This window comes from Hypomesus nipponensis, chromosome 9 (assembly GCF_054491055.1).
Source record: "Hypomesus nipponensis isolate SF chromosome 9, ASM5449105v1, whole genome shotgun sequence".
Classification (NCBI taxonomy): Eukaryota; Metazoa; Chordata; class Actinopteri; order Osmeriformes; family Osmeridae; genus Hypomesus; species Hypomesus nipponensis.
Window position 1 is genome coordinate 7,341,348 of NC_140369.1, and position 26,162 is coordinate 7,367,509.

The 26,162-nt window shown below is 45.4% G+C and overlaps 1 protein-coding gene across 1 annotated transcript; it reads right to left on the minus strand.

Annotated features, from left to right (window-relative positions):
* Positions 1-9,064: 9,064 nt before the first annotated feature.
* Positions 9,065-25,069, minus strand: tafa4b (TAFA chemokine like family member 4b). Its single transcript, XM_084705350.1, has 4 exons — positions 24,955-25,069; positions 18,421-18,576; positions 12,043-12,167; positions 9,065-10,344 (listed from the first exon to the last, which is right to left on the minus strand). The coding sequence occupies exons 1-4, from the start codon at positions 25,067-25,069 to the stop codon at positions 10,333-10,335; spliced, it is 408 nt and encodes a 135-aa protein (XP_084561476.1). The 3' UTR covers positions 9,065-10,332.
* Between the last annotated feature and the right edge of the window lie 1,093 nt (positions 25,070-26,162).

The following is a 26,162-nucleotide window of genomic DNA, read 5'->3' on the forward strand; positions in this document are numbered from 1 at the left end:
CCCTGGGTAAACACACTGAGATGTGTCCTGTGAATGAGAGTAAATATACCTTGTGCCAGGCCTGGCCCCAACCTACTGCTCTGCTCTGTTAACACACACTCACAAACCCAAGGAGAGCCACTGTCAAAAGAGGATAATTAAGTTGTTATGGTGGAAAACAATGTTCCAATTTGACTTTGAGAACTCTTTCTTTCCCCTCCAAAGTTTGTGTTTCTCATGGCCCACACACACTCTGGCACATGGATGGTTTATCATTTGATCTAGGTAAGTACAGTGAAAGGCATTGCAAGCTTGTTTTACGCCTTTCCTCCAAATAATGAGCCTGACTAGGTTCCCTGACCAAGACCCTGGTTCTCATGGTAACGCTTGACTAGCATACATGCCTGTCATCCTCAGTATAACATTAACAGGCTTGAGGAGGAGTATTCCAAGACACACTTAAAATGCATGGTCTTCCATAGAGACACGGAGAATTGATGATAACGTTCCTCAGAGGAATAACAGAGGGTTTACTGGATACCGCTTCAAGTGACTTCAAAGTCATCTGCTTGGTGAATGAGGGTGTTTAATCGGAGAAAACTCTTAACAATATCAAATAACTTATTCCATGTTCCAATCAAAAAACACTTCTCTGATGAGAGTCAAACTCACTCTGTGCCAAGTATTCTGCCCCAGTCTCATATTAGAGAATTGCTGATCATATCAACTCAGTAATAACCTATTAGCCCATGATTGTGTTCTCAACGCTTCCATTGTTACTTAAAGTGTATTAATTATTGGCAACGCAATTATCAGCACATTGTTCCTCTGTAATTAAGCTGTCACTAATGGATCATAAAACCTTCCCAGAAAGCTAATTGATTCCTCTGGCGGTTTTTAACCTATTTATCTGAAACCTTTTATGGTCTCCGACCAGCATTACCCCACCCATACACAAACAGGCTTCTCAGCAACGGCTCCACCACAACAACAAATTCCATTATTGGTTTGGTCACAGAGGTTCTCCTGCCTCACAGACCTGGTAATCCTGGAAGGCCCCGCCCATCATACTGCACCCGTCAGACCCTCATAATCACTCCAGAGGTTAATTGTGAGTGTTCAGATTCATTTCACACTAGGGGGGTATGGGGGGGGGTGTAAAGAGACGGGGCTCACTAGATTAGATGGCTCTTTATTTCCATAGTTCCATTCTAACTTTGTGTATGAAAATGTTCTGCGGTTTAACATAGAGCCGTTTGCTATTTAAACTGGAGAAGGTTTGTAACCAACAGACGTTCCGCCTCCCTTCCTTGGCTGGATGGAGCGTGAGTCTTGTTTAAGCAAAAGTTTATGAGCTGCAACGGGTTGGTTTTTAATGAGTCTGAATACAGTTAGTTTGGGAAATGAGGCAGATGTTTAATTTTCTCCTTCTCCGCCCCTCAGTGAATTGCCTGACTTTGGGTTATTTTGCCCAATTCGAAGCTTCAAAGGGAAAGTCATTTTTTTCTTAAGCACATAGGAAGACATTTTTGGTTTGAGAGAAATTATTTAAATAAAATATTTCATGCTCTGGTCATACGGGTTGGACCACTTAGTTATATTGCACAGGGAGCTAAAAAGACTTACCTCTTCATCGACCAGGCATATATTTACATTTAAAATACATCCATGTGACATTTGACCCTGATATTCTGCAAGCCCATCTCTTACACCCGGCACAAGACCAAGATAACCCTTACACCCACGGGGGAACTTCCCACCAGAGTGGAGCTTCTGGAAAGCACCGGCGACCTTGCCATCTAACTCCTAGTGTCAGTCAAAGGTTAGGCAGTGGAAGAACAGAAGGGCCTCCACAGATGGAGCTGAGGCAGGCAGCCCTGGTCTGCCCCGGGCCTGTCACTTCACCAGGCAGACTGCCCTCTCCACCCCTGCCTCCCTGGGGTCCAGCCCATCACCTCCTACCCACACCCTCCCGGCACTTTGGTAATGACGTGAAACAAGCTACTCAGCATACAGTGAGTAACTCTGGCCTACTGAGTGTGGCTGTCCACAGGAGAGCCCCCAGGCAGCTTGGCATTCTGGGATGGAGAGCAGGTGGTCAGGGGTCTGGAGGAGCCTGAACCAAGTAATCTCTCCAATGATTATTCTCTCTCTCTTTCTTTCTCTCTATTCTTTCTCCCTCCTTCTGTTAACTGTTCTTAATGCTGCATTGCACTTTTCCAGAGAAAACTAATATTCCTCAACAAGGATTGGTGCCTTTCCTGTCAATCTTTATCTTGGACAAACAAGTAGAGCTTAAATGATTTATGCCATGGAGAAGGTACTTTTTAACTTCAGTTACAATGTGATAAACCACACTCAGAGTAAGTCTTTTCCGTACTTTCAAACCTAAAGTACACAAAAGGAAAATCATATGCTTTATTGTATGCATTCCTGTGCAGGTAGTCCAGGAATAACTAAATGATGTATTAGCGCTGGCTGGCTAATTGATATGGACCTCAGCCACAGGGTCTGTTTGAAGTGCAGTCCGGACTCCATAAGTCAACTGCATTTATCATTAGTAGAGGCTTACCCCGTAAACAGGCCACAGTCATTACCAAGTCTAATTACATTTGGGTTCAAGGTCTCACCGCACTCACACACACAAACACACACACACACACACACACACAGTCATACACACAAACACACACACACACCTTTTCCCCAGTGCATTTTACGAGGGACTGGGAAAAAACAAGGTAAGACACACATATCCCAAACTTTAATTAAAGACAATGTTACCCAAAACCTACTGTAAACCTACTGTATGTCAACCAGTTCACAGAAAGGCGTGTGATGTCTCCGACAATTTTGTTGTAATGAACAAAGGTTACCAGGCCTGACTGAGAAAAAACACCAAAGTTGAAAAAACGTTGAAAATCTCATCATTGAATACCATGACCTGCTATAAGGGAATACCTCTTTATTTCATACATCTCAGACGTCAAAGAGTTTCTCTGTTGACTCAAAGCCAGTGCTACGATTCTAGCGGGTGCGATAGAACAGTGTTAAGTGTTGACTGTTCCTCCGATCTGACAGCTTAGTTGGGAGAACCTCTTTAACAGGCCCCTGCTAACAGGCCTGTCCAGTGATCCTATGAGCAGTCATCAGCACGCGTCACATTAACAGTGATGGCTTGATGAACCCCGGAGAGTGCTGCTGAGTCAGCAGGAGATAACGTGAGAGGAGCAGGGAGGCAGGGGAGAGGCCGTGCCTATGAGAGCCACAGCGATAACACAGACTCGGAAATGTCTTAATCAATGAGGAAAAGTGCAAGAAAAGACAAGAAAGTGAGACGTTTCTGTGGTAAACACAAATGCCCATTACAATGACAAAACAATCAATAAACGCCTTTATAATCTGGCCCGGCTAACGGGGAAATGCACACAGTTTCCCGTTGCAACAAAAAGAAATTAGCCTCACCCTCTCCAGCCCTCTGTTGCTCTTTCTTTATCTCTCTCTCTCAGTCTCTCTCAGTCTCTCTCGGCCTCTCTTGGTCTCTCTTGGTCTCTCTCTCTCTCTCTCTCTTGGTTTCTCTCTCTCCCAGGCCTCTCTTTTGTGTCATGTAATGGATGTAATTGTAATAATGCAATTTGGTTTGGAGTTTGATTCCATGCATAATTGGGCTCAGGCCCAGAGAAATGTCTGACAATATAGCAGTGCCTGTGGCTGTTGGGAAATGCGAGTTATTGCAGCGTTATTGAGCTAACTTCCACTGATGAGGGCCTTGGCACATGGTCATTGTCTCAGTGCAGGGATAGCATGGCCATGGGGCTGGCTTAGATGATGTAAGCCCCCCTCTCACTGCCAAGTAAAGACACATGGCTTGGACTAGACCACTGACCTGAACCACACATGCCTAATATCTGTTAAGTCATTACTATCACTGTTTGATAAAGGCAGCAGAGAGCAACATAAAGCAAAGTGTTTTGAAACCTAATTGAACCATTGGAACAGTGGCTTGAGTTGCATTCGAAGCAATGAAACAAACAGACAGCTGAGAGGATTTACAGTGTTCAGCCCTGTTTGGTTGGAGAACTACGATCAGTCTTGTTGTGTCATCAGTTCAAAGGGGTGTGGAGTTGAATATGGGTACAGTATGAGAAGATTTGCTGTTTGAGGCCTGCCGTTGAGTCCACCAAAGGTATGCTCCAGGTAAGACTGTGTGTGCGTGAGTGTGTGTGCGTGGGTGGGTGTGTGAATGTGTGTGTTACACATAATGTATCTATATCAGCCATTCACTCTCTCTATCTCTCTCACACAAACACATACGCTCTCTTTCAGTCCCTTCTCTTTTGCCCACCATCTGTTCCTTTGTTTGCCACTCTGGCAGGTTGGAACGTGGTGGCACATATACTGTTGATTTCCAAGAGACAAAAGGAGACCAGAAAGATGTGCAAAAGAATAAGACAAGGAGAGAGAGACACACACACAAAGAGACAAAATGGGGGAAACAACCGAGGCAAGCCTTTAATGCCAGTAGGCACCAGGGAAGCCTTGCTCCTTCCCCCTCTCTCCAGGCCAGAATCAATGCATCAAAATCCCCCAAAGCCAGATCCTCTTTCAGCCTATCAATTATTTACCCCAGCTCTTTTGTAGAACCACTCCTGTTTACAAGGGCTGCCTGGGCATTCGTAAATGTTTGTTTCCCTCCAGGTCCCCTGTCACCCAGGCCACCCGTGTTCATTACACAGTTATTAGCCTGTTCTGCCCTTACACACACCTGTTCTACCAGGCTTCTTTCCAACTGCCAGGGAGGCATCAAGCCCCGGGCGTGGGGGGAGAGGTGGGTGGAGAAGGGTCAAGGCTCTGGCCACCCATGGAAACAGACAGAGGGTCAGGTCAGGGTGAGGGGCCATCATCTGCCATGCTCACTGCCAATGCCTACAGACCCTGACTATTGACAGAATGCCAGAGTGCCAAGGGATGGCGATAGCTATCAGGATGTGGTTTACCTTGAGAGCACAGAGGCTGATCTCCGTGTTATTTATGTGGAACACTGCTTCATGTTGTAAAAACAAGATATTTAATCTTTTCCTGTGGTCAACATCAGCTCAAACTGTTCTTGTTTATTTCGTTTCTGTTGTTTGAAATGCTGCATGCCACTGCTGTCCGGGCACACTACATCCACTCCACATCCTCCAACACAAGCACCTGGCATAACGTAAGAATGATGTTCTGTGTACTTATATGTTACGTTATGCCAGGTGGTTGCGTTGTCTTGTCTTAAGAATTTCAGTGTCCAGTCTGACCTTGTGTTGTTCTGTGTACCTGACAAATAAAAGACTTGAACTTGAACTTGAACATAGCAGAAGAGAGACGTTGTGTCAAGAAAACAAAAAACACAAATTTGGGAAATAAGGAAGAGAGAAAGTGTGTGCTCTGACTATCAATTATGACATGATATTTAAGCATTGTTGTGATTGGTAACCACATACAGTAGAATCTCTTGCATGGAAACCATTTCTCTACTTTGCATACAATATTTTAAATTATTTTCCTGACAGTGATTTTCATATTCATCCTCACTATGGCCCAGGGTTGTTCTGCTCTTGTGTTTTCTCATGTCAGGGTGCTTGCTGTGTGTTTGACTATGATCGAGTATGACAGTAAATGCTTTTGATACAAATTAGTGGTGTGCTTTAAATAGCACTGCTGGCACTCTGCATTTGGAGGCTGGCCACCCTAGGCTGTGTACTGTGCACAATACTGTATTCTGATTTGGTAGGCAAATGATAGGCTGAAGACTAGACAGCGATCGCAAGCTGTTGTTATTGCTGTGGGAACATGTGCCGCTCGGCTAATTAACACAGTTAAGTCTCATACTGGTCCAAAATAAGCCATAGATTTATAAATCTATATTCAGTGTTGTGTGAGGTCACATGCAAATGATTAAGCTATGTCGCATACTTAGGTTTGGAGTTTTTCTGTAGCAGTCTACAAGGACGGCTCACCCACAAACACACAGTCACGGAAACACACAATGGCACACAAAGACCTACACACAAAAACACACCCACACACACACACAAACATGCCCAAATACACATGCTGTATAAAAATAAACAACCACACCACCATATCATACTCCATCTGAATTACAAATCACTTACATCGCCTGCTTACTTTCATCCTCTGTTTTCCCTTCCTGGCACACACCCCCACAGTCTTCATGACTAATGCCTCCTTGGTTGCTTCAATCCTATTGGACACAGTGGCACTGGCTAGTTAATATTCATATAGCTCCTGTTCTCCTTATCCGTCTCACACGCTTGCCGCAGGGCTCGGCTTTATCTCCGCTGGTCACATTGGCACCTCCTTTGGCAGCGCCTGGGCCGGGCTGCTCTGCACGAGCTGTGGCCATGCTAATGAAGGGGCCCAGTCCAACAATGGTCCAGGTCAATGGAGCCTCCAGTGGCTAATTGCCTGGGAGAGATAAGTGACTTTGACGACGCAGCAGAGAGAGGCTCAGGAAGGGGAGGGGACAGGAAGTTAATGAATCTTTGCTCGCTCCAGCGTCAATATCAGTACAACGCAGGCATGAGCAGATGAATATTAAACGCTTTTGATTGTTTTGTTTTTTCGCTGTTTTTTTGTTTGTTTGTGGGTTCAAGTGAATGTTAATGGTCTAGGTTGTTGTGTTTTTCCTGCACCTCATGCTGTGTGAAGGACTGTAACTAATGTAGTTTATCCTCAATGCCTCCTGGAGACTAAAGGATTGTGTCAGCCAATAAAGTCATGTGACCATAGTACGCATAACAATATGTCAAGAATCTCAAGAATTCAGAGTGAAGTGTTCTTAGTGCAGTTTGAGTGCTCTTTGTATAAAGTGTATTGCAAAAACATTGGATATGAATAACAGCTATGAATAAGAAACATTTATTCATAGTGACTTATACAGTAACTTTAAAGATGGAACCCTCTGTTCCGTAGACTTAATGTGACAGCTAGTGACATTGCCAATGACAGCTATACTGACGGAGATAACACCGTCTCCATCACATCCTTATTAGCTTAATCTGAGATTGACAATGTCCATTAAATCAGTGTCACACTGAGAAGGCTTTACTCAGGATTCTCCGCTACGATAAGTTAATTGTCACCCATATCACTGCACATGTTCATCTGAAGATTATGCTTCTCATTGAACATGAATACGCCCTGCGTTTCCAGGATTGGGCTGGAGGGTAATACAAAATGGACTTGACAAAAGATGACAGAGGAGTCAAAGCAGCGCTGCATCTTGCGTTTATTTCCCCCCTCAGGTAGTGATTGTGTAAATTGCTGAGGAGAGTGTTGACGGACCACCCGAGCTGCCTAGTTTGCCGAAGCAAAAGGCCTCTCGGGAACTACCAGGCTTAGCACATAAACAATGGCACACTTAAAATACTCTTCACTCTTCTCTCTCTCCATCTCTGCCTCTTTATCGCTATCCTGTTTGTTCCCTTGACTGGCTCATCTCTCCTAATGTCTCTCTGTGTGCCTGTCTTTCATCTGTCTGTCTCTCTCCCTCTGCCTGTGTCTCTCCCTCTCTCCCTCTCTGTCTCTCTCCCTCCGTCTATGACTGTCTCTCTTTCTCTCTCAAGCTCTTTCATTAGCAAGTTGCCATGACTGCAGTTTACATTTCTAGTTTCAGCTTTACATATTACATATACAGGGTTTTGTCTTCTGCATAGGTGTCTTCAATGCATCGCAGCTGTACTTGTATACATGGTGTGCTGTGCAGTTTCTCTTCAATAATGGTGACTGGAGATGGGCTCTCAGAGGTGCTCTTGCAGGTCTCGTTCCCCTTCTCCAAGCCCGGCTGGACCAGGAGCTGAGGTGCAGAATACGGCCCCAGCCACCAGGGAGCAGCGCAGCGCAAATTGTCCTCAAATATTGATTCTGCTACAGAGAACCATGTAGGACGGGCCCTGGCACCAGGCTCATCACCAGAACACTGAACCTCCGGAGGCCAGCGTCAGAGAAGAGTGAAGTAAAGAGAGAGATAGAGAGGAAGAAAGAAAGAAAGGGAGGAATAGAGGGATGACTGACGGGAAAGAAGAGAGCACATTCTTAGCCAGTTTGAGTGTGACCATTTGAAAAGATAGGTGCAAATAAGAAAAAATGAGTTCTTTAAGTGGACCATTGGAGTTGAAAGAGAGCGGGAAGTAGCGGGCCATTGTGGTTCGACTGCCCTAACTGCACATACAGTAAGAATAAAAATACATATCAGTGTTCCCGGGAGAGGGTGTGTGCTATCCAGGACTCAGTAATGAGAGAGTGGAGCTGCCACTAGCCCTTCTGTCCCTGGATCCCTCTGGCCCAGGGCTTCGGCACTGGGAAAGCTCCGGCTCAGATAGATTTATCATAGCTCACAAAGCAGGCTGTCTGAAGGGCCTCTCAGCCAGCAGGGCCAGGCCCCGGGGCACACTGACCCAACACTGATACACAGATACAGCAGAGACGCAGATCAAGGGAGATAGACACTACTGGGAGGGGAAGGGATGGTAACGCACAGAGAGAGAGAGACAGAGAGAGAGAGACAGAGAGAGAGAGACAGAGAGAGAGGGACAGAGAGAGAGAGAGACAGAGAGAGAGAGACAGAGAGAGAGGGACAGAGAGAGAGGGACAGAGAGAGAGAGAGACAGAGAGAGAGGGATAGAGAGAGAGAGAGAGAGAGAGAGACAGAGAGAGAGGGATAGAGAGAGAGAGAGAGAGAGAGAGAGAGAGAGAGAGAGAGAGAGAGAGAGAGAGAGAGAGAGAGAGATGCCTGTGGAGGGAGAATCCACAGGTTATACGTAAGTTAAGCATTTTCTAAGCATTCTAATGGTTTTTGTTTCGGGCAGAGCTCTGGTGTGAGTGAAAGGTACCATTCAGCAGAATTCAGCAACTTTCAGATGAGGAAAAAGTATGACAACAAATCCTATATTTCCCACATAAGGGACTGGAAGGTGAAGCAGAGAATGTGAATGTCACATTTTAGAAAGAAAATCCTTTCACCTACAGTCTCAGCACAACATAAAACGACATACGCAGAACCATTTCCATTGTTTTATGGGCTTTTTTTTATTTTACAGCTAACTTACGAGATGTCACAGAGGCTGTTTATTCAAACTTTCAAATCATCTCTGGGCTGAAATAGGGAGATGTGTCTTATCCTTTGTTTAGATAATCCCATTGTAGATGGTAGTTCTTAGTACTGTACTGTGGATGCTCAATGAACAATCAAGAAATGAATAACGTAACTATCAACTAAGCCTCAGTCTAACCCTCCTCATGTGTTGAGTATCAGCAGAGAATCACATTTGGGACATTCTGTTCATAGTTTCCAGCATCTACAAATGATCAACAGGGACTATCCAAATAAAGCATTAGCCACTTTGCTAGTTCACAGTCGAGCACCACGCTAATTACTGTAAGGCTTTTTAAATGTTGTAATGGTCGTAGTTTATACTAACATGTTTTTTACTGTATTAAACCAGTAATGCTACAATGCCAAGGAGGGCGGATTGGAATGACATACTCAACTTTACCAATAAAGGTAGACATTTGACAAAATATCTTCCTTTCTTTGATTTCATGTGACATCTACAGCAAAATACTCCAGATAACTAGAAAAACAAAACATTCCCAAAACGATTTCAACTAGTGCAAATATGTTACATGAATCATTAATATGCTGTTATGAGCCTACTCAGCAACCATAATTAGAGCTGCAAAATGCCTCTCAGAAAACAGTTTTCATGATAGTGAATTGAACCACAAGAGTAAGTAATAGACAATAACTGTGTTTCACTAGTTATGAGCTGTCTCTTCCTCCTCCTCGCAGCTGAAGAGAAACCATCACAACAGATTGTTTGTTTTAGTAGTCCAGATCTTTCCACAGATCCATCCAAACACACAGTCTCTAAATCCACCACATCTTCTCCCCCACAAAAGCTTGGTTGAATCAACCTTCTATTTGGACCCTTCAGTTGCTTCCAAATAACCTCTCGTTGGCCACTCCTGTGAGTCCGTTACATGATTCAGTCGAAGACGATATAAAGTCTTTGTATCTTCGATTTCCAATGCTCGGTCCAAACATGCCCTGGGTATCCATCAATGGTCTATTGTAGTCCTTTTGGAGCAGTGTGTTTCCTCGCATCCCCAAAGTCTCCAATCATCACTGCCTTCTTTGTGTGTTCCAGTACATGTTGCAAAACCTTGATATGATGTAATGTCTTCCTGTAGTTGACACTGACAGTTTCATTATTAGATGTGTCAGCAGGTCTTTACATATGGAGATAATCTCTGAGTCTTGATTGGCTTAACAGCTCACCAATTATCTTGCTATCGGGTGACCTAAAACAGAGAGGGAAAAACAGTAGAGATAAGGCATCACACAGTTGAAACCCTGACACAGAGACGTTCAATTATCTCTGATTGACTAAGAGAATCTTCTCATGTAGTTGCTCATACAAAGTCTCTGACAGCATAGTTCAGTGTAGTGGGATAGGAGAGTGACTTGATCAGGACAATTTATTCTGCAGGTTCAACTCTGCCTGCCGCCCCAGGGGGAACAATCCACACCTCTGCAGTGTGGGTGTGAGGGACACAGGCCAAAGGAGAGGTGGAGCCCTCCACGTCACATAACAGAGGGGAGACAGAATAGAGAAAGAAGGTCATGGGTATGGCGAGGGCGAGGGAGAAGGAGAGAGAGTGGTCGTGGGGAAGAGCAGTTGCCTTGGCATCGGCTTCATGGAACAATCTCCTGTGACATCTGCCATAAAGTCTCCTAGTAACTGGGCTCCTTATCCCACAATGCCAAGCAAATGTGCAATTAATGTCTAGTGATGCAGTCAGCCGTCCCTCACTCCCTAAACAGCCGATTGGCTAGACAGTCAGATAAAGAGAGCAGAGAGAGGGAGGGACATGGTAGACTTTCACAATGACTCCACCATCGGTTGTTCATTCCTGCACTGTCCCGGAGTCGTTCATTCAAACAGCCTTGTCTTTTCCAGCGTGCGTTCACACCTTCGTTGAGCCCTCTCACCACTTTAATTAGGGCTCTTAATTTGAAACTCTCTGCGGAACCCCCCAGCCATAATGCATTCTAATGAATGCGACAGATGTTCCACTGTATTCCGTCTCTCCGAACAATTACTCTTATGGAGCCTATGGTGTTCTCCACAACTGCCTCTCTGTTCCTTTTTCACCTGTGAGTAAACCACACCTGCCTCGTCCCACAACACACACACCCTGGCCGTCAATCCCGCAAATTAACTTTCACACTTCGACTGATTACAAAGGGCCATGAAGGACTTTCATTTAAAACAATTGACCCTGTCTGAATAGCGAAAATCAACATACCATTGTATGTCCAGTTTTCTCCAAGCATTTACCCTTCGTCTTTCTTGATCTTTATAGATTTACAAACAAGCCTAACTCGGTTGTTGATTCGCTCTTTCTCTTCATATTTTTAATTTCCTTTATGTCTCACATCAATTCTGAAATTACAGTCCATTCACTAAATGTATTCAAAATCAAAATATTTTTTATTTAGAAAATGAGCCTTAATTCAGTCCCTTTATGTTTATGTTTATCTTCACTTTATGTTCACGTTATATTTCTCAGTATGATTCATACAAGATTTTTTTTATAGAGAACAGGGGCTGTCAATTGAATGAACGTCAACATTTACTCATCCAGGCGCAGAATTGATCCAAAGTGTTTCATTAACATCTGATGTTTCCCAAGAGGGAAGCTGCTGAAAATATTTATAATATTAAGTCCCTTTGTTTTTAAATAACATTTGAAATTCTGAGGGATTAAAATTTGAATCATAATCAAAGTACATTTAATTTGGAGTAGTTTAACAGTACACACACATTTGCTGTTGTATACAATATGAAGACCAAAAGAAAAACTCTTTCAATGTTTTCCTGTGACACTTACTTGCAGTTCACCTGGTATAAATACACATGGTGAATACTGTACACACACACACACACAAAAACACACACATGAAACAAACCACACACACGCACGCCCTCATCTCACCTTGGTGGTTTTGACTTTGTTCCCAGTACTGCAGGACCAGCCAGTGAGGTCGGGGAGCACCTTACACTCCTCTCCATCCAGGCAGGGGTGCATCTGACACCACCACTTCTGCAGCACGATGGAGGCTGGAGACGAGAGGGGGAAAGGAGAGGGGAAGGGGCATTCAGTGGACTAAGCCAAAGAGAGGAGACTAGTACAGAATAGATTAGCACAGAATAGTGCAGATTGGGTTTAGAGAGTAGAGGTACCATAGGAAGATGTGAGGTTTAGAGTGACCTTTGACACTGGAACTTTGTGGCTTAGTGGCAGTCCAATGGTGCTACACTGATTTCAACAATGTTAGACCAGTTTCACCAGATACATTGAAATTGCATGAGTTCATTGGTGTTAACTTACAATGGCTTAGTAATACAGCATGCCTTGCACTGTATACAGTAACAATATGCACAGAATTGATCGTCTCACATGTTAGACATGGCTTTTACCGCGATCACATAAAAAGTCTATCATGTTGACGCTGTGAAGAGGTGACTTCTCTGTCAATGCCTGAGCTCTACCTGAGAGGGTGAGAAGTACGGCACTGACACACTCTAAGTGTTACCTCGTGATGAAGAGCTGTTAAACTTTATCGGCACATGAGCGATCGTCATTGAAGAGTGACACCATGCACACTTCTAGATTAGTGGAATATGTTCAGCAGCAATTACACCAAAGCCATGAAGTACCCTGTGACAAAGAGGTTGTGATTTTAAACAAGGTGATAGAGAACACGTTTAGTGAAGAATCACAGTGAGGAAGGTGGCATGTATAATGCTACAGTTGGAGAGCCTGTCAGAGTAGACTGTCTTGGACCTGACCCAGATCTGGGTTGGGTGGTGCCTTAAACTATGGCTTCCCTTCTCTCAGAGCGGACGCATCACTGTTAAGATAACCATCTCATCTGACCTCATGGTGTAGACCTCAGTGGACAAAAATCTGTCGCCATCCATTCCACTAATAAGGACTGATAATATGGGCAGCATCGCGTTAAGTTGCTAGCGTATTCCCTACTTTGATTGACTAATCAATGACTGACTAATCAATTACTGTAAAAGGGGGAGATAGGGGGTTGTGGTCTGTCTCACATACAGGGTTGTTGCGAACAATTATTTCCAACAAAGGGAGGAGGGAGTCAAATCTGCTGCAAAATGGGCTTTCTTTAGAATTATGCAAAAGAACATGAGCAAATCCCCTCAATTGTCATGTAAGAAGAAGGGAGAGAGAGAGAGAGAGAGAGTGTTAGGTAAAGAGAAGTAGGGACAGAATAAGGGAAAGGGTGTGAGAAAGAAAATGTGATTGAGAGTGCGAGAGATAAATAGCGGGTGTAAGTGAATGGGAAGTTCACCAAAACAGTGTTTTTGGGACCAATGAAAGAGCTAAATGACGGAAGAAGGAAAAGAAGAAAATGGAATGAGGAACGAGAGCCACAGGTGGAGAAAGAAGGGGAGGAAGAGTGAGAGTAAAAAGTGAAAAGTGAAAAGAAAAAAAAAGAGATTTTGAGAAAGAAAGAGAAAGCCAGGGGAGAGGAAAGGTTACAGCAGAAATAAGAGAGGGACTGTCACTGTTCAAAAAGATGCAGCACAATCCACAATCAATTACCCAAACCGTCACACAGCACTGAGGAACATGCTGTTATGATGCACGAGCTCGGTGGCAGTAAGTGGTTCTAAAAACCAATGGCTGTATAATGCTCGTTAATGTTGCCATTATGGTGTCGGCCGATGGTGCTTATCGCTCCAAGGATGTTATTTAGAGCTAATGAGCATAGCCTGTAAGAGCCATTATAGAGTTAGTGTGACACTCTCCTCCCTTCTTCTAGGGTGGTGGTGGTGGGGGGGGGGGGGTATCGGGCCGTGGGAGAACATCTACGCACCTGTCTGTCATTTCAGAAACAGGAACGGCAAAATGATTGTGTTGTCATGGTAAGGTTAAAAGGCTGTTGGTGATGCAGAAAATCTCCGCCATAGATCAATTAGATACAATTAATTTTCCAACACGCTGCATAATCAAAATTTGTATTTGGTTTATCCTCCATATTTACTGACAAAGACTCAAGAAAGATGTCATCCAGCTCTAAGCTGCAACTAATGAGTAGGCAAACCAGCGTCAGATTCAGTTCTGTTACCTCAATAACAGACGCAGCAACACAAGCAAATCTAGTATTAACTAATAACTTGATTATTTACATATATATGAGTAATGTAATACTCTTCATCGAAAAATGTCTCAAAACGTTTAATCTTGTCTTTGGCAGCTGAGGATGAAAGCTGCAGGTATGGGTTCGGTGATGCCTGTTCTGTCAAACTGCTAAGGCTCTGGCTTGTCTCGGGGCTGTCTGTCTAAATAAGGTCTATGGAGGTGTCAACCCTCAAGGCTGCCTAGAGGACTGTCTCATATCACTGATGATGATATGTCAATCTACAATAGCACTGACAAATGTCACACAACGCAACATATTCAATCAGTGTATCCCTGAATGCACATTCTGTCAAAACACTTGGTGTTTGTGTGTGTCGGCATGTGTGTCCGCTTGTGTGTGTGTTTTTCTATGTGACTCCAGCGTTGTTGTTGAATGTGTGTGACATCATGTGGACAAAGTTAAAACTGCAGGTATGACTACATAGAGTCACATAGAAACAGACCTGTCACCACCCACACCCAACATGGTCCAGTGGCATACCATCGATGCTGAAACCACAGTGGGGAAAAACAAACATGCAAACTCATCTATAACACCAGCTATCACTGTGTTGACAGGTGAACTCGACTGAAACGCAAATCTGTCTAACATATGGTACACTCAATATCAACAGGGCTTTCTCTGTGGTACACATAGCGCAACAAAATAAGCATGATTTAATCAATTACAGGCACAATGAAAGTGCCTTTTGACGGCTGACCTGGGGAATGCTGAGCATGAGATGAAAATAGATATACATAATCCACCACCGTACTTCAAAGAGAGCTACTTAACCCTCCCCCTTTCATCATCATGTACTGAACACATAGGGAATAATAGATTAGTCTTGCTAAAGCACGTATTTCTCTGTGGGGCCCACATCACTGACACTGTAACATTCTGCTGCTGGTGGCTTGATGGGAGCCAGGATACAATATGTTCATCCGAGCGTAACGCTTTTAAAGGGTCGTCACCAATTAAAACTTTTCACTGTGAACTGTGTATGTGAGCGCTTGTGTGTGACTGAGAGAGGGTATTGTCAGGCTCTAACATGAGGAGCGTTATTACATTATTTAAAGATATTGAGATTCACATAAACACAAACCAACAAAGCCACACACACAGAAGAGGAGAATTAAGGAGAACATTGCCTCTGTGACATTTACAAACCGTCCCTTTGACCACAAAGAGCATCCTGCTCACTGCCAGTAACGGACAAAACAAGACAACCACCCAGACGCTCACAAACTGAAAGGACAAACCACAGCAGAGAGACAGCCAGGAGAACTGCAGAGAGACAGCCAGGAGAACTGCAGAGAGACAGCCAGGAGAACTGCAGAGAGACAGCCAGGAGAACTACAGAGAGACAGCCAGGAGAACTGCAGAGAGACAGCCAGGAGAACTGCAGAGAGACAGCCAGGAGAACTGCAGAGAGACAGCCAGGAGAACAGCAGAGCTGCGTCATGTGAAACAAACCCACAGCATCTCTCCTAGTTCTTTCTTTGAGCTCCACCTGACCTCCCCCTTCTAAACCCATCAATCCCTTCCTCCTTTTCTCTCCATCAGGTTAGACCTACCGCCACCCCAACCCCCACCCCCCACCACTACCACCACCCCTCAGCCCCCCTAGCCCGACCCAGCGTCACCAAGCCTGAAGTTCCACTGCTACTGACTCAGGTCACTGGCTCTGTCTTTCAACAGTTAATGTGGTATACTAATAATGCAGCACAATCCTTAGCAGGCTCCAAAGGGCACACACACACACACACCGCCTCCCCACGGAGCGCCTTGACAAATAGAGACGCCCCTCTCGACCTTTGCTTATTGGCTATTATGACTTTGACCCCATCCATTCCATTTTTGAGGCGCCATGTTAGAAGTTGAGACATCGAGAGACTTCCCCCTCGCAACGCTTGTGCTTGCACCACAGACTCTTTCAAAGACAGCTGAGGAGTGATTCTCCCGTGCAACCTCGTGGGAGTGGGATTCAGGATCGAGTTCACACAGAGCAAGGCAGGAGAGGAGGAGAGAGAGGAAGGAGAGCAGCCAGAGACTGATGTAAGCCGGGATAAACAGGAGCGGCAGCCAGTTCTCTAAGGTGTCAAAGCTGCCAGGGGCCTGGCACAAAGCCAGACGTTCATGTCATCGGCCATCATTAAAAGACTCAGGCTCACTCTGTCTTCTCATGTGGTACAGCTCCACATGAGAACCTCATCACCAGCTCCAGAGTCCAAACACTGGCGGAAGAGACGGAGCACCTCAGTCAGGGATGATTCCCTTCCCTGAACATGTCATTCACTGTGCTATGGGCCACGTCTTCCAGTGCTCCCTACAGGGCATTAACTTAGAACAGAGCATAGTTGAGTCCTTTGGGTCTTATGGTGGGCCGTGATGCAGAGCAATATCAAATGTGTATGAGTCATACACCACCTAGGAACCTGAAGTATAGTGATGACATTTTGGAGCACAATTTCTCTACCTAACTTTCTAATTCAGAGTAATTTACCTTAGGTCTGGTTGACTGGGTGCATTATCAAACTATCGTTCCAGTCTGAAAATCTCAATAAATTAGATGAATGCAAAATTTCTGCTTATTTAGAAGACAAAATAAATACAGGGAAGCATTTGAAGCATGTCAAATCATTTGAAAAGGAAAGAAACAACACCATCTACTGGCCAGACATGGGAACAGCAGTCCAGAAATCTACCCAAACTACTTTTTTTTAGCATTTCATTAATACTACTATCCAAAACAACCTACAAATAGTGCATATAGTAACAACAGCAAATAATCAAGAACTCAAAGTGCACACATGCACAAATTCACATGAGTAGTCCCTGTCCCGCAATATCTGTACTTAATTATTTTCAAATCCTATTTTATTGCAAACACTGGGCATATACATTATCGATATTCAGTATAATATTTACTGTGTCATTTCAGCTGTATGAGACGATGAAACATCACAGTGCATCACAGCAAGACTGGGAGCCAGAGAGAATGCAAGACGTTCAGCTCTGGATCTAACTCAGCTGACCTTGGCACAAACAGCTTTCTTGTGGGAAGAAGAAAAGGGAAAGAGGCTTTACTGAAGATAAACAGAGACATTGAAGTCAGTGCCAGAGGTTACTCTACCTCTGACTCCCTCTCCACCTCTCTGTCTGATTCGCACACTCCGCTCACGTACGGGACACATTTCTATTTCCCTCGGGAGGAGGGGTTAATACATCTGGCGATGGTGTGTGTGTGTGTGTGAGTGTGTGTGTGTGTGAGTGAGTGTGTGTGTTCTCAAGGGATAGGCAGAAGGAGTTGTACTCCTGATGGAGGTCAATGACACTCAGTCTGTCCCTCACTAGGGAACCACCCCTGAAGACAGGCAGACACCAGGTCCATCTCCTCTTCATCATTACAGAAACAACAGCCTCAACCATTCACAACTCAAGCTCTGCATTTCTTTCCCCCTCCCCCATCTTTCTTTCTCCACGACGACCCCACCCTCGCCGTCTCCAATCCACACACCAAAGTTTGCACAGCGTATATCTATATCTTCAGTTTTTTCAGTGTAATCCATTTTCCATGGTCAGCGTTTTATTTGTGTAAACATGATCTTATAGGGTTGAGTGTAGGGATATGATTGAGTGCAACAGACCGTAAAATAATTTCTCTCTATTATTTCCTGATATATGGACAAATAGCCTCAACAGATATGAAATAGAAGGCTTTCCCAAATGAAATCATGCCTTTCAAATTGTGGTTTTGATTTCAAGCCTTGGGCAAAAGCAGGCAGCCTGTGACAGCTGTGGTGTATTTCCCTCTCCGTCCTCCTAGCACTGGGGATAAGGGACAGGAGATCTTTTATCACCTGCATTAGCTGGCTGTGGCCATAACCTTTAATGTTACCTGATCTAGCAGAGATAAAGGCTGAGGGCACAGAGACGTGCAGCCTGTCTTTGTCACGGGACGAAAGTGAGTGCGTAGAAACGACTGCCAGCTTCCTGTCCCTGCAGGAAGTGGATGTGTTTTGCTGCATGGTGAATATTTCATGAGGTGCATTAACAATAGAATATGTGATTGGTGCCGTTCCAGAGAATATAGGTTGCGGTGAAAACAGGAAACACACACACTTACATACACACACACATACACACTCTGCTTTTACCTTCCACACAGGAGGGCCTAGCCCTGGTTGTGCCAGCGACTTGGCCAGGGAAGCAGGAGCACTTGACAGTCTGAGAGCGTTCTTCGATCTTGTTCTTGTTACAGCAGCGGTGAATGGCCACTACATCACAGGTGCCCTGCTTTACCTGGTAAGAAGCTGGGAGGGGAGGGGAGGGGAGGGGAGGGGAGGGGAGGGGAGGGGAGGGGAGGGGAGGGGAGGGGAGGGGAGGGGAGGGGAGGGGAGGGGAGGGGAGGGGAGGGGAGGGGAGGGGAGGGGAGGGGAGGGGAGGGGAGGGGAGGGGAGGGGAGGGGAGGGTGAGAGGAGGAGAGGGAGGGAGGAGAGGGGGTAGAGATATTATTCAAAGCCATCCAGTTGAGTTAATGTGGTCTACTGTGGTATTCTAATGCATATAACATGCATTAGTGACAAACCACATTCAAATTAAACCCCCCAAAAAGTACATATATTGCATTGAGTATTCAGGGTTTATACAATAAAAATCTGTTGAATTATTCACAGCCGTATAAACAGTAGAGAAGGTTCTTCAACCTCTCGCGACTAGTCTTTCAACACAAGCCACTGTTGTTATGCCAGGGCTTTAGCTCCATCCTCAGCCAGACTGGTTCATTAGCAGTCCTAGTGTAATTAGTCTGGGTCTTCCTGTAAATAAAAACAACAAGATAGTGGCTGGGTTGGTGCATTTATAATGTATGGAGAATATTAGGAGGTGTGACAAACAACTGAATATGCAAATCCACAGCTCGCCTTGGGAAATCCAAGAGTGTTTCACCAAATATTTGTAATGGTGTTTCTAACTAATGAAATTAATGAATATTGGAATGATAGTTATTGTGATGTAAGCTTTTCTGGTCAGATAAGTTACAGTGTGGGCTTGGATAGGGAGTCTATACAATAGTATCTATCGTTGGATAAATGAATCAATGCAAATTCTGTAAGAGTGGTCTAAGAGTGGCCTGGAAAATAAAACTAAAACATCCTCCTCATGCATGGACAGGTAAAAAAGTGATCCATTAATTCTTAACTTGTGTTGAATAAGCTTTGAGATACTCATTTCCTCTCAAACCAAACACACACACACACACACACAATATTGAGTTCTATTTCAGAAGGCCATGGCCTCTCTCATCCTTCCTGATTTATAGTTTGTTTGTTGTCTTCTCCAGAGAGCCCTCTCAATGATCCCACCCTCTCACAGGGCACTCCTCCGCCATCATCCCTCTGTTTTCATTTCCCACAGTCCTCTGTCCCCGTCTCCCCTGGGAATAGAGGAGCTGGCGGATTATCACTGCAAACACACCCAGACACACACGCACATGTAGCCTACACGAGCATGAGCACGGACATACTCACACACACACCAAAAAACACACACGTGAACATGCACACGCATCAGCCATCTCATACACGCAGAGTGAAACATACTGTATTGGCACTCCAACGTCCAAGCTGAGGCACGTTTACACTCCTAGACACCACGGAGCATAACAATGTTATAGAGAGAATCCTGCAGAATAGAGAGAGAGAGAGCTAAAACGCTTGTGCAAACTCCCACTGAACCAGAATACAAAGTGATGGATAAAACAGAAGAATTCCATCACTATGCCAAATAGTATTCTAAGAGATAGACTTGTGCTGTGAAATAGTTCTGCCTCATTGCATGCATTCCATACATTTCAGAGTGAACATAAGAGGATCACAGTGGTTCAAATGTCCGTTACTGAAACACAGCTGTGGATCCACCACTGTATACCTCCCACCATGTCATGACAAAACCGCGTCATGAGAGTCGAAGCAAAAAGTCATTTGTACAGACACACACACACACACAAATACATATGTATATGGGTATAGATGTACTGTAGGAGTGTGTCAGTATGTGTGCATGCCTGTGTGTGTGTGTGTGTGTGTGTGTGTGTGTGTGTGTGTGTGTGTGTGTGTGTGAAGCAGGAAGGTCTGTAGGCGTGGGTCTCTGTCTCTGACAGAGGGGAGGACAGAGGTAAGGCTTCTTCCTGGTGGCATAATGAGGTCACAGGGGCAGAAATCTTCAGTCCCAATTTCTTTCTCTCTTTCTCTATAACTCTTTCCTCTCCTTTTTTTGGTCTCTATCTCTCTCTGTTTTGATCTTTTTCTTGTTCTCACTCTTCTTTCTGTATCTCCCGTATCCATGTGTGAAACTCTCACCTGTCCCTGATGTGTTTACGTTGTTTTGAAAGTGTAAGCACAGGTTTAAAAAGGCCATGGTCACACAGTAATCAGTGTTGCAGTGCTCAAAGTAAACCATCATGTTCCCACATGGGTCTTACAGCAGTCTTAACGTAATAAATCTCAACTCAGGCTGAAACGGGCTGGATTCTCAAGCATGGGTAAATGCTTCTATTCCTGTGACGGCTGAAGGTTTACTGTGCTCTAAACAAAGCAGCGCTACCTTGAAATGATGGGGCAGCCAGGCGACTAATGTATTCTGACAGACAGCGGCAGACAAAGCATTGTGCAATTTATCAAAAAGCGTGTCTTTCCTCTGTCGATATGTGACAAGTCGTCTGCGGCTAAAGGCCAGGCGTTTACCATCTCGGGCAGAGACGCAAGCGTTGATGCAGGGGACGTGCAGGAGGATAGCAGACATGGACCCCTCTATCGGAGGATGATAGCACGATCAATCCAGACTCCATGAGTAAACAGTGGATTGTGCTTGTGAGGGTGGATTTGCGGTTGAACATTGTCTTTGACTACGTGGACCCTGCTTGACTTACAGAGGAACACACCTCACTATTCTCTTCCTCTTCCCACTTCTACCGCACACGACCCCTGACCTCCAGCTCGGCTTTCCTCTCACCTACTGTCCCCTCATCCTCCATTCTCTCCCTCCCCCTCTCTCCCTCTCTCTCCCTCCCTTGGATATAACCAAACCTCTTCTGTCCATCTCTCCTTCCTTTCCCCTTTCCAGCCCCCTTGCCTCTGTGCAGAGCTGCCCCGCATGCACCATCAATCACATTGACATTATCTGTGTTTAACAGGTCCAAATCAGGCCCCATCCACAGATGTATGCTAATCTAACAGGTTGTTTGCACGGCTGAGTGCTCCTACGCAGCCACCTCATTTATACGCAAATCTATCCCCAATAAAACCCACTCACTGTGACTGGGGAGCACTGTTTGTCAAGAAGGAAAACGCACACTCACACACACACTCACTCACACACACACACACACACACACGCACGTCTGCAAGCCGAGCACAGACCGACACGCTACTCATTCAAACCAGTCTTAAGGTCCACAAATCCTCTCTTGTTTCTGTGTCTGTGGCCTGTAGCTGTTATCCCTCTGCTCTGGGGGTTCTTAGGGGAGTTGTTTGACGGTAATGGGATGCTGTTGGGCCGTAATGGGACTCTCAATACCAGACTATGGAATACAGACAAGTAATGTTAGTCATTCATACAAACGATGTACAGCACTGACTTTTGTGTTGTGTCTAGATAACGGTAAGAACAGAATGCCAAACACACACTAACCTCTGAGACTGAGGTTAGTGTGTGTACCTTCACTCAGTGGGGCCATACTGTCTCGTCAAGGTGACCTTGTAAATGAGTTTCTTATATACCAGTGTAATAATTGGACCAATACGCTGTTCCTATTGGTCCAGAAGACGTTCTCAAAATTAATAAATCCGTTTATTGACCTCCCGAATGTTTGCGGAGGTAAATAAACGTTTTTAACCAATCAGAGAGTTGTTCTGTTCAGCTGTTGATATGTTGCCTTGGAGATGTTGTGACGTCACCAGTGCAAGTGCAGCTGATTGCTCTGACAACATGGCGTCTGCTCCAGATTCGACGTGTTTGTTTGGGATCTTCCCACGTATTGTTGTAGTATATAAGAAACCAAATGTTTACTATTCGACAGGTCACCAAACGCTTTGTCGCCTCGATTTGTTAAAACGATTTGTTTGTAAACCTCGATCTACGGTCTCGGTTAACAAACGTTTGAACAAATCTCGGTTTACAAAGGCGTTTGCAGACCTGTCGAGGAGTAAACATTTGCTGTATGCTGCACATCTCTGGCCTGATTGACTTTGATGTGGCTCCGCTAGAGCTGAAACAGAATGTTACTGTTCCTTTCACAGACCCGCTACCTTCCTCAGCTAGAACACACCTGGCCTAGGGCAGGGGCCCATTAGGACAGCTGGGGACAGGAAGGCACAGTTTTGGCAGTGAACAAGTGAGAAAACGCTTTCTCCGTTGTTTTTTGTTACTTTTAACAAGGTGTTCCAAAAAAAACATTTTATCATCAAGTGGTGGATATGTTGAGCGGCCTTCTTCCACACAGCGCTCCTAACCCTCCAGTCTTCCCAGGCCCTGATCAAAAGCCATTGTGGCTGAAGCAGAAAAAAACAAGGGAAAAAAAGGAAAGGAAAGGGAGCGAACACAAATTGGTTTTCACCCTGAGAAACCCGTACTTGGTAGCCATCTAACTGGGATCTGTCTGTGTGGTTGTGAAGAGTGATAAGCCGTACGCACAAAAAGGTGCCTGTGTGTGGGTATGTATGTCTGTGTGTGTGTGGGTATGTGGGTGGGTGTGTGGGTGCGTGTATGTGGGTATGTGTGTGCGTGCCTATGTCTGAGTGTCTGTCGATGACTAAGGCTTATTGTCTTTCAAGCCCGAAAGAACATTGGCAGAGAAAAAAAGAACCTTACGTGTAATAGTTTCCTCAGAGATCACTACTGGCTGATCCAAACACACCCTGCCAGGGTGGTGAAACTGAGATGAAAGATGAAACTTATTTTATACACTTCTATTAGTGTTATTATGTGTTACTTATCCTAAGGAGTTCTGAAGTGTCATACAGAACAATCTTGAGTAAACAAACCTAAAGATGGAGTAAAGTCCTTCAATTAGGTATTTTTTGACCTCCAGAGCCACCATGTGGCAACAATTGGTACAACAGCACACTGATCGGGCCTAATCTGACTATAGCCTAGTCTACAAATAGCCTTACAGAGAAACCTAAGATAGAGAACAGAGGAAAACAAATGTAGGTATTGCGATGCCCATCCAATTATTGTTTTCCCCCTTCACAGTGCCGTCTGTGTATTGCACAGCTTTACAGCAAACAAGTCTTAAGCGTCGACCAATTAGTGGGAATCCTCTAACGGACGTCTGTGGTTGGAGCGGAAACAAGTCGTCTGCCGTTTCCTCTGAAACGGTGTGAAATCAGAGGGGAGAAGAGACCGCAGCTGACCTTCACAACAGATTGGGACTGCAATTAGTGGCGTTCATGCTGAAAGACTGGTGTAGCACAGGCAGCCTCCGCGCCATCAAAAGAAAACTAATACCATCAGTCACTGGTGAGGAGATGCTGATGGCATTTCTGGGCCACACAAAGGTCACCTTGCATCGGGAGGCAGAACTCCAGGATGCTGCTAGGAAACAAGAGGATAATTAAGGAAATAGTCATAATTAAGTAGGAGAGGGGTGACTCTGAAGGAGGTGTGAGATGTGGGGTGCTGGGGTGTGTGTGGATGTGGGCGGGAGGGAGGGGGGGGGGGGTGAGTGACTTAGCAGAACGGTCCCTGTGGCCCTGTAGCTACCGCCAGGCGTGGTGATATTTTTATTGGCTTCTGTTGGTCACTCGGACACAGGGGGAGGTTATAATGAATCATGCAAATTAGAGCATGTTAGCTTGTGGGTGTCAATTAATGTTGGTCTAACCAACGCATATATACATACATACTGATTTTATCTTGGGAAGTGGTTTTTATTAGTGGGTGATAATTGGAATAGTTGAGGTTGGGGATTGCGAGTGTGAGTGTGTCTCTGTGAGTGTGTGTGTGTGTGTGTCTCTCTCTCTCTCTCTCTCTGTGTGTGTGTGTGTCTCTCTCTCTGTGAGTGTGTGTGTGTGTCTCTCTCTCTGTGAGTGTGTGTGTGTGTCTCTCTCTCTCTCTGTGAGTGAGTGTGTGTGTGTGTGTCTCTCTCTCTCTGTGAGTGTGTGTTTTGAGTAGACAGGGGTGTGGTGGATGATGTTTCACCACTGGCCTGATAGTTAAATCAATGCATGGTTATAGGTGTACTCATAGAGCAGTTCTAAGGCTATTTCTTGGAACTCTCTACAGGGAAGCTGTCCTTACCTATACCCGATCCTGGGCCTTAGTCTGATTCTAAGTCTGAAACGGAACCACAGAGAGTATTAGCAGAGTGCTAGTGGTCACCTCCGTCCTGCTGCTCTGCTCTGTAGATCAGATCACCGTCACACTCTGAGTCAGCTGTGTGTTTGACAGCTAAAGGGCTTTTTGCTCCAGCCTGCATCATTCAATCGTGGTGTGTTTTGCATGCAGGCTTTAGAACAGGCAGCTCTCGATGGCCCGCTGTGTGACTGTGAGGGACAAAGGAGCTGTCACCTGTGAGACCCTGCACTCTGGGAGCCGTGCCTGGTGACAGGCTAAGGGGACTGCTGTGTTGGCATCAGGACAGAGTAATTAACCTCATGTGGGGTTGGGGTTAAAAGCAGGACCTGCTATACCTGTCTGTCCCCGATGGTTACGGTTGCCAGCAGACACGGGACCACCGCATAGCATCACCGCGGCGACAAGAAAGGCCACCTGCAACGGCCATGTTGACCTCCCCCACGGCTTCATCCTGCAAGAGAGGGAGGGGTGGGGGAGGGATAGAGGAGGGGGAGTAGATACAGACAGAGGTTCTTCAAAGAATAGAGAGAAAAGTAGGAATGAATGAGCAACGGTTGAGGTCAGGTGTACATTTTTACCTTTGGTCCTCAGTTCTACTCCTCTCTGATCTTTCTCTGAGCTGGTCTTCTATAGGCCTGGGGGATGAGCCATAACTGCACACACACTCTCCTGCTCTTCCTCTTCTCACTCTCCTCCGGGTCCTAGGAGAGGCACAGCACAACAGGGTCAGAGCTGAGGCACGGCGGTCCATTTTGAGGTGCTCGACGGCCCCCAGGGGCCCTGTGTGTCCCCGCCTTCCACCCTCCCCGCCTCCCACCCACCCTCCCACCCACCCTCGTCGCCTCCCACCCTCCCCGCCTCCCACCCTCCCACCCTCCCCGCCTCCCCGCCTCCCACCCTCCCACCCTCCCCGCCTCCCCGCCTCCCACCCTCCCACCCTCCCACCCTTCCCGCCTCCCCGCCTCCCAGTGAGGGGTGTGTCTAAGAGGGCGGGCCGTGTTAGATCCATGGTTTACAGTGGGCTAACCCTAACCCCCCGGCTGAACGCGATCCACGGCTCTACATCACAACTCTGAGAAGTACAGCAGCAGAGAGGCAGGTGGCTTAAACGCCTCACACATTGACACACACACACAGATAGATACAAACCCCACACAGTGGTATGGGTTGACAACATTGTACACAGAAATTAGCTAAATTATTCACTCAAATAAATGTACACTAACTACATGAAAAGCATACAAACAACGTATTCATCAAAAACAAACATGCAAAGCTGCACTCTTGGAACAAACAACCCCCACCCACCTTCCCACACACACACTTCCAAATCTTACACAAATAAACACACACTTTCAAATCTTACACACACACTTTCAAGTCTCACACAAACACACAGAGAATGTTTGCAAAGTAAATACAAGCTCTCTCTTATAACTGCTGAGTGACAGGATTTAAAGTGTCTGTACACACACACACGCACACATACACACACTCATCAAAAAGAATCAGACCTCATTATAAGTGTGTCAATACCTGTGAT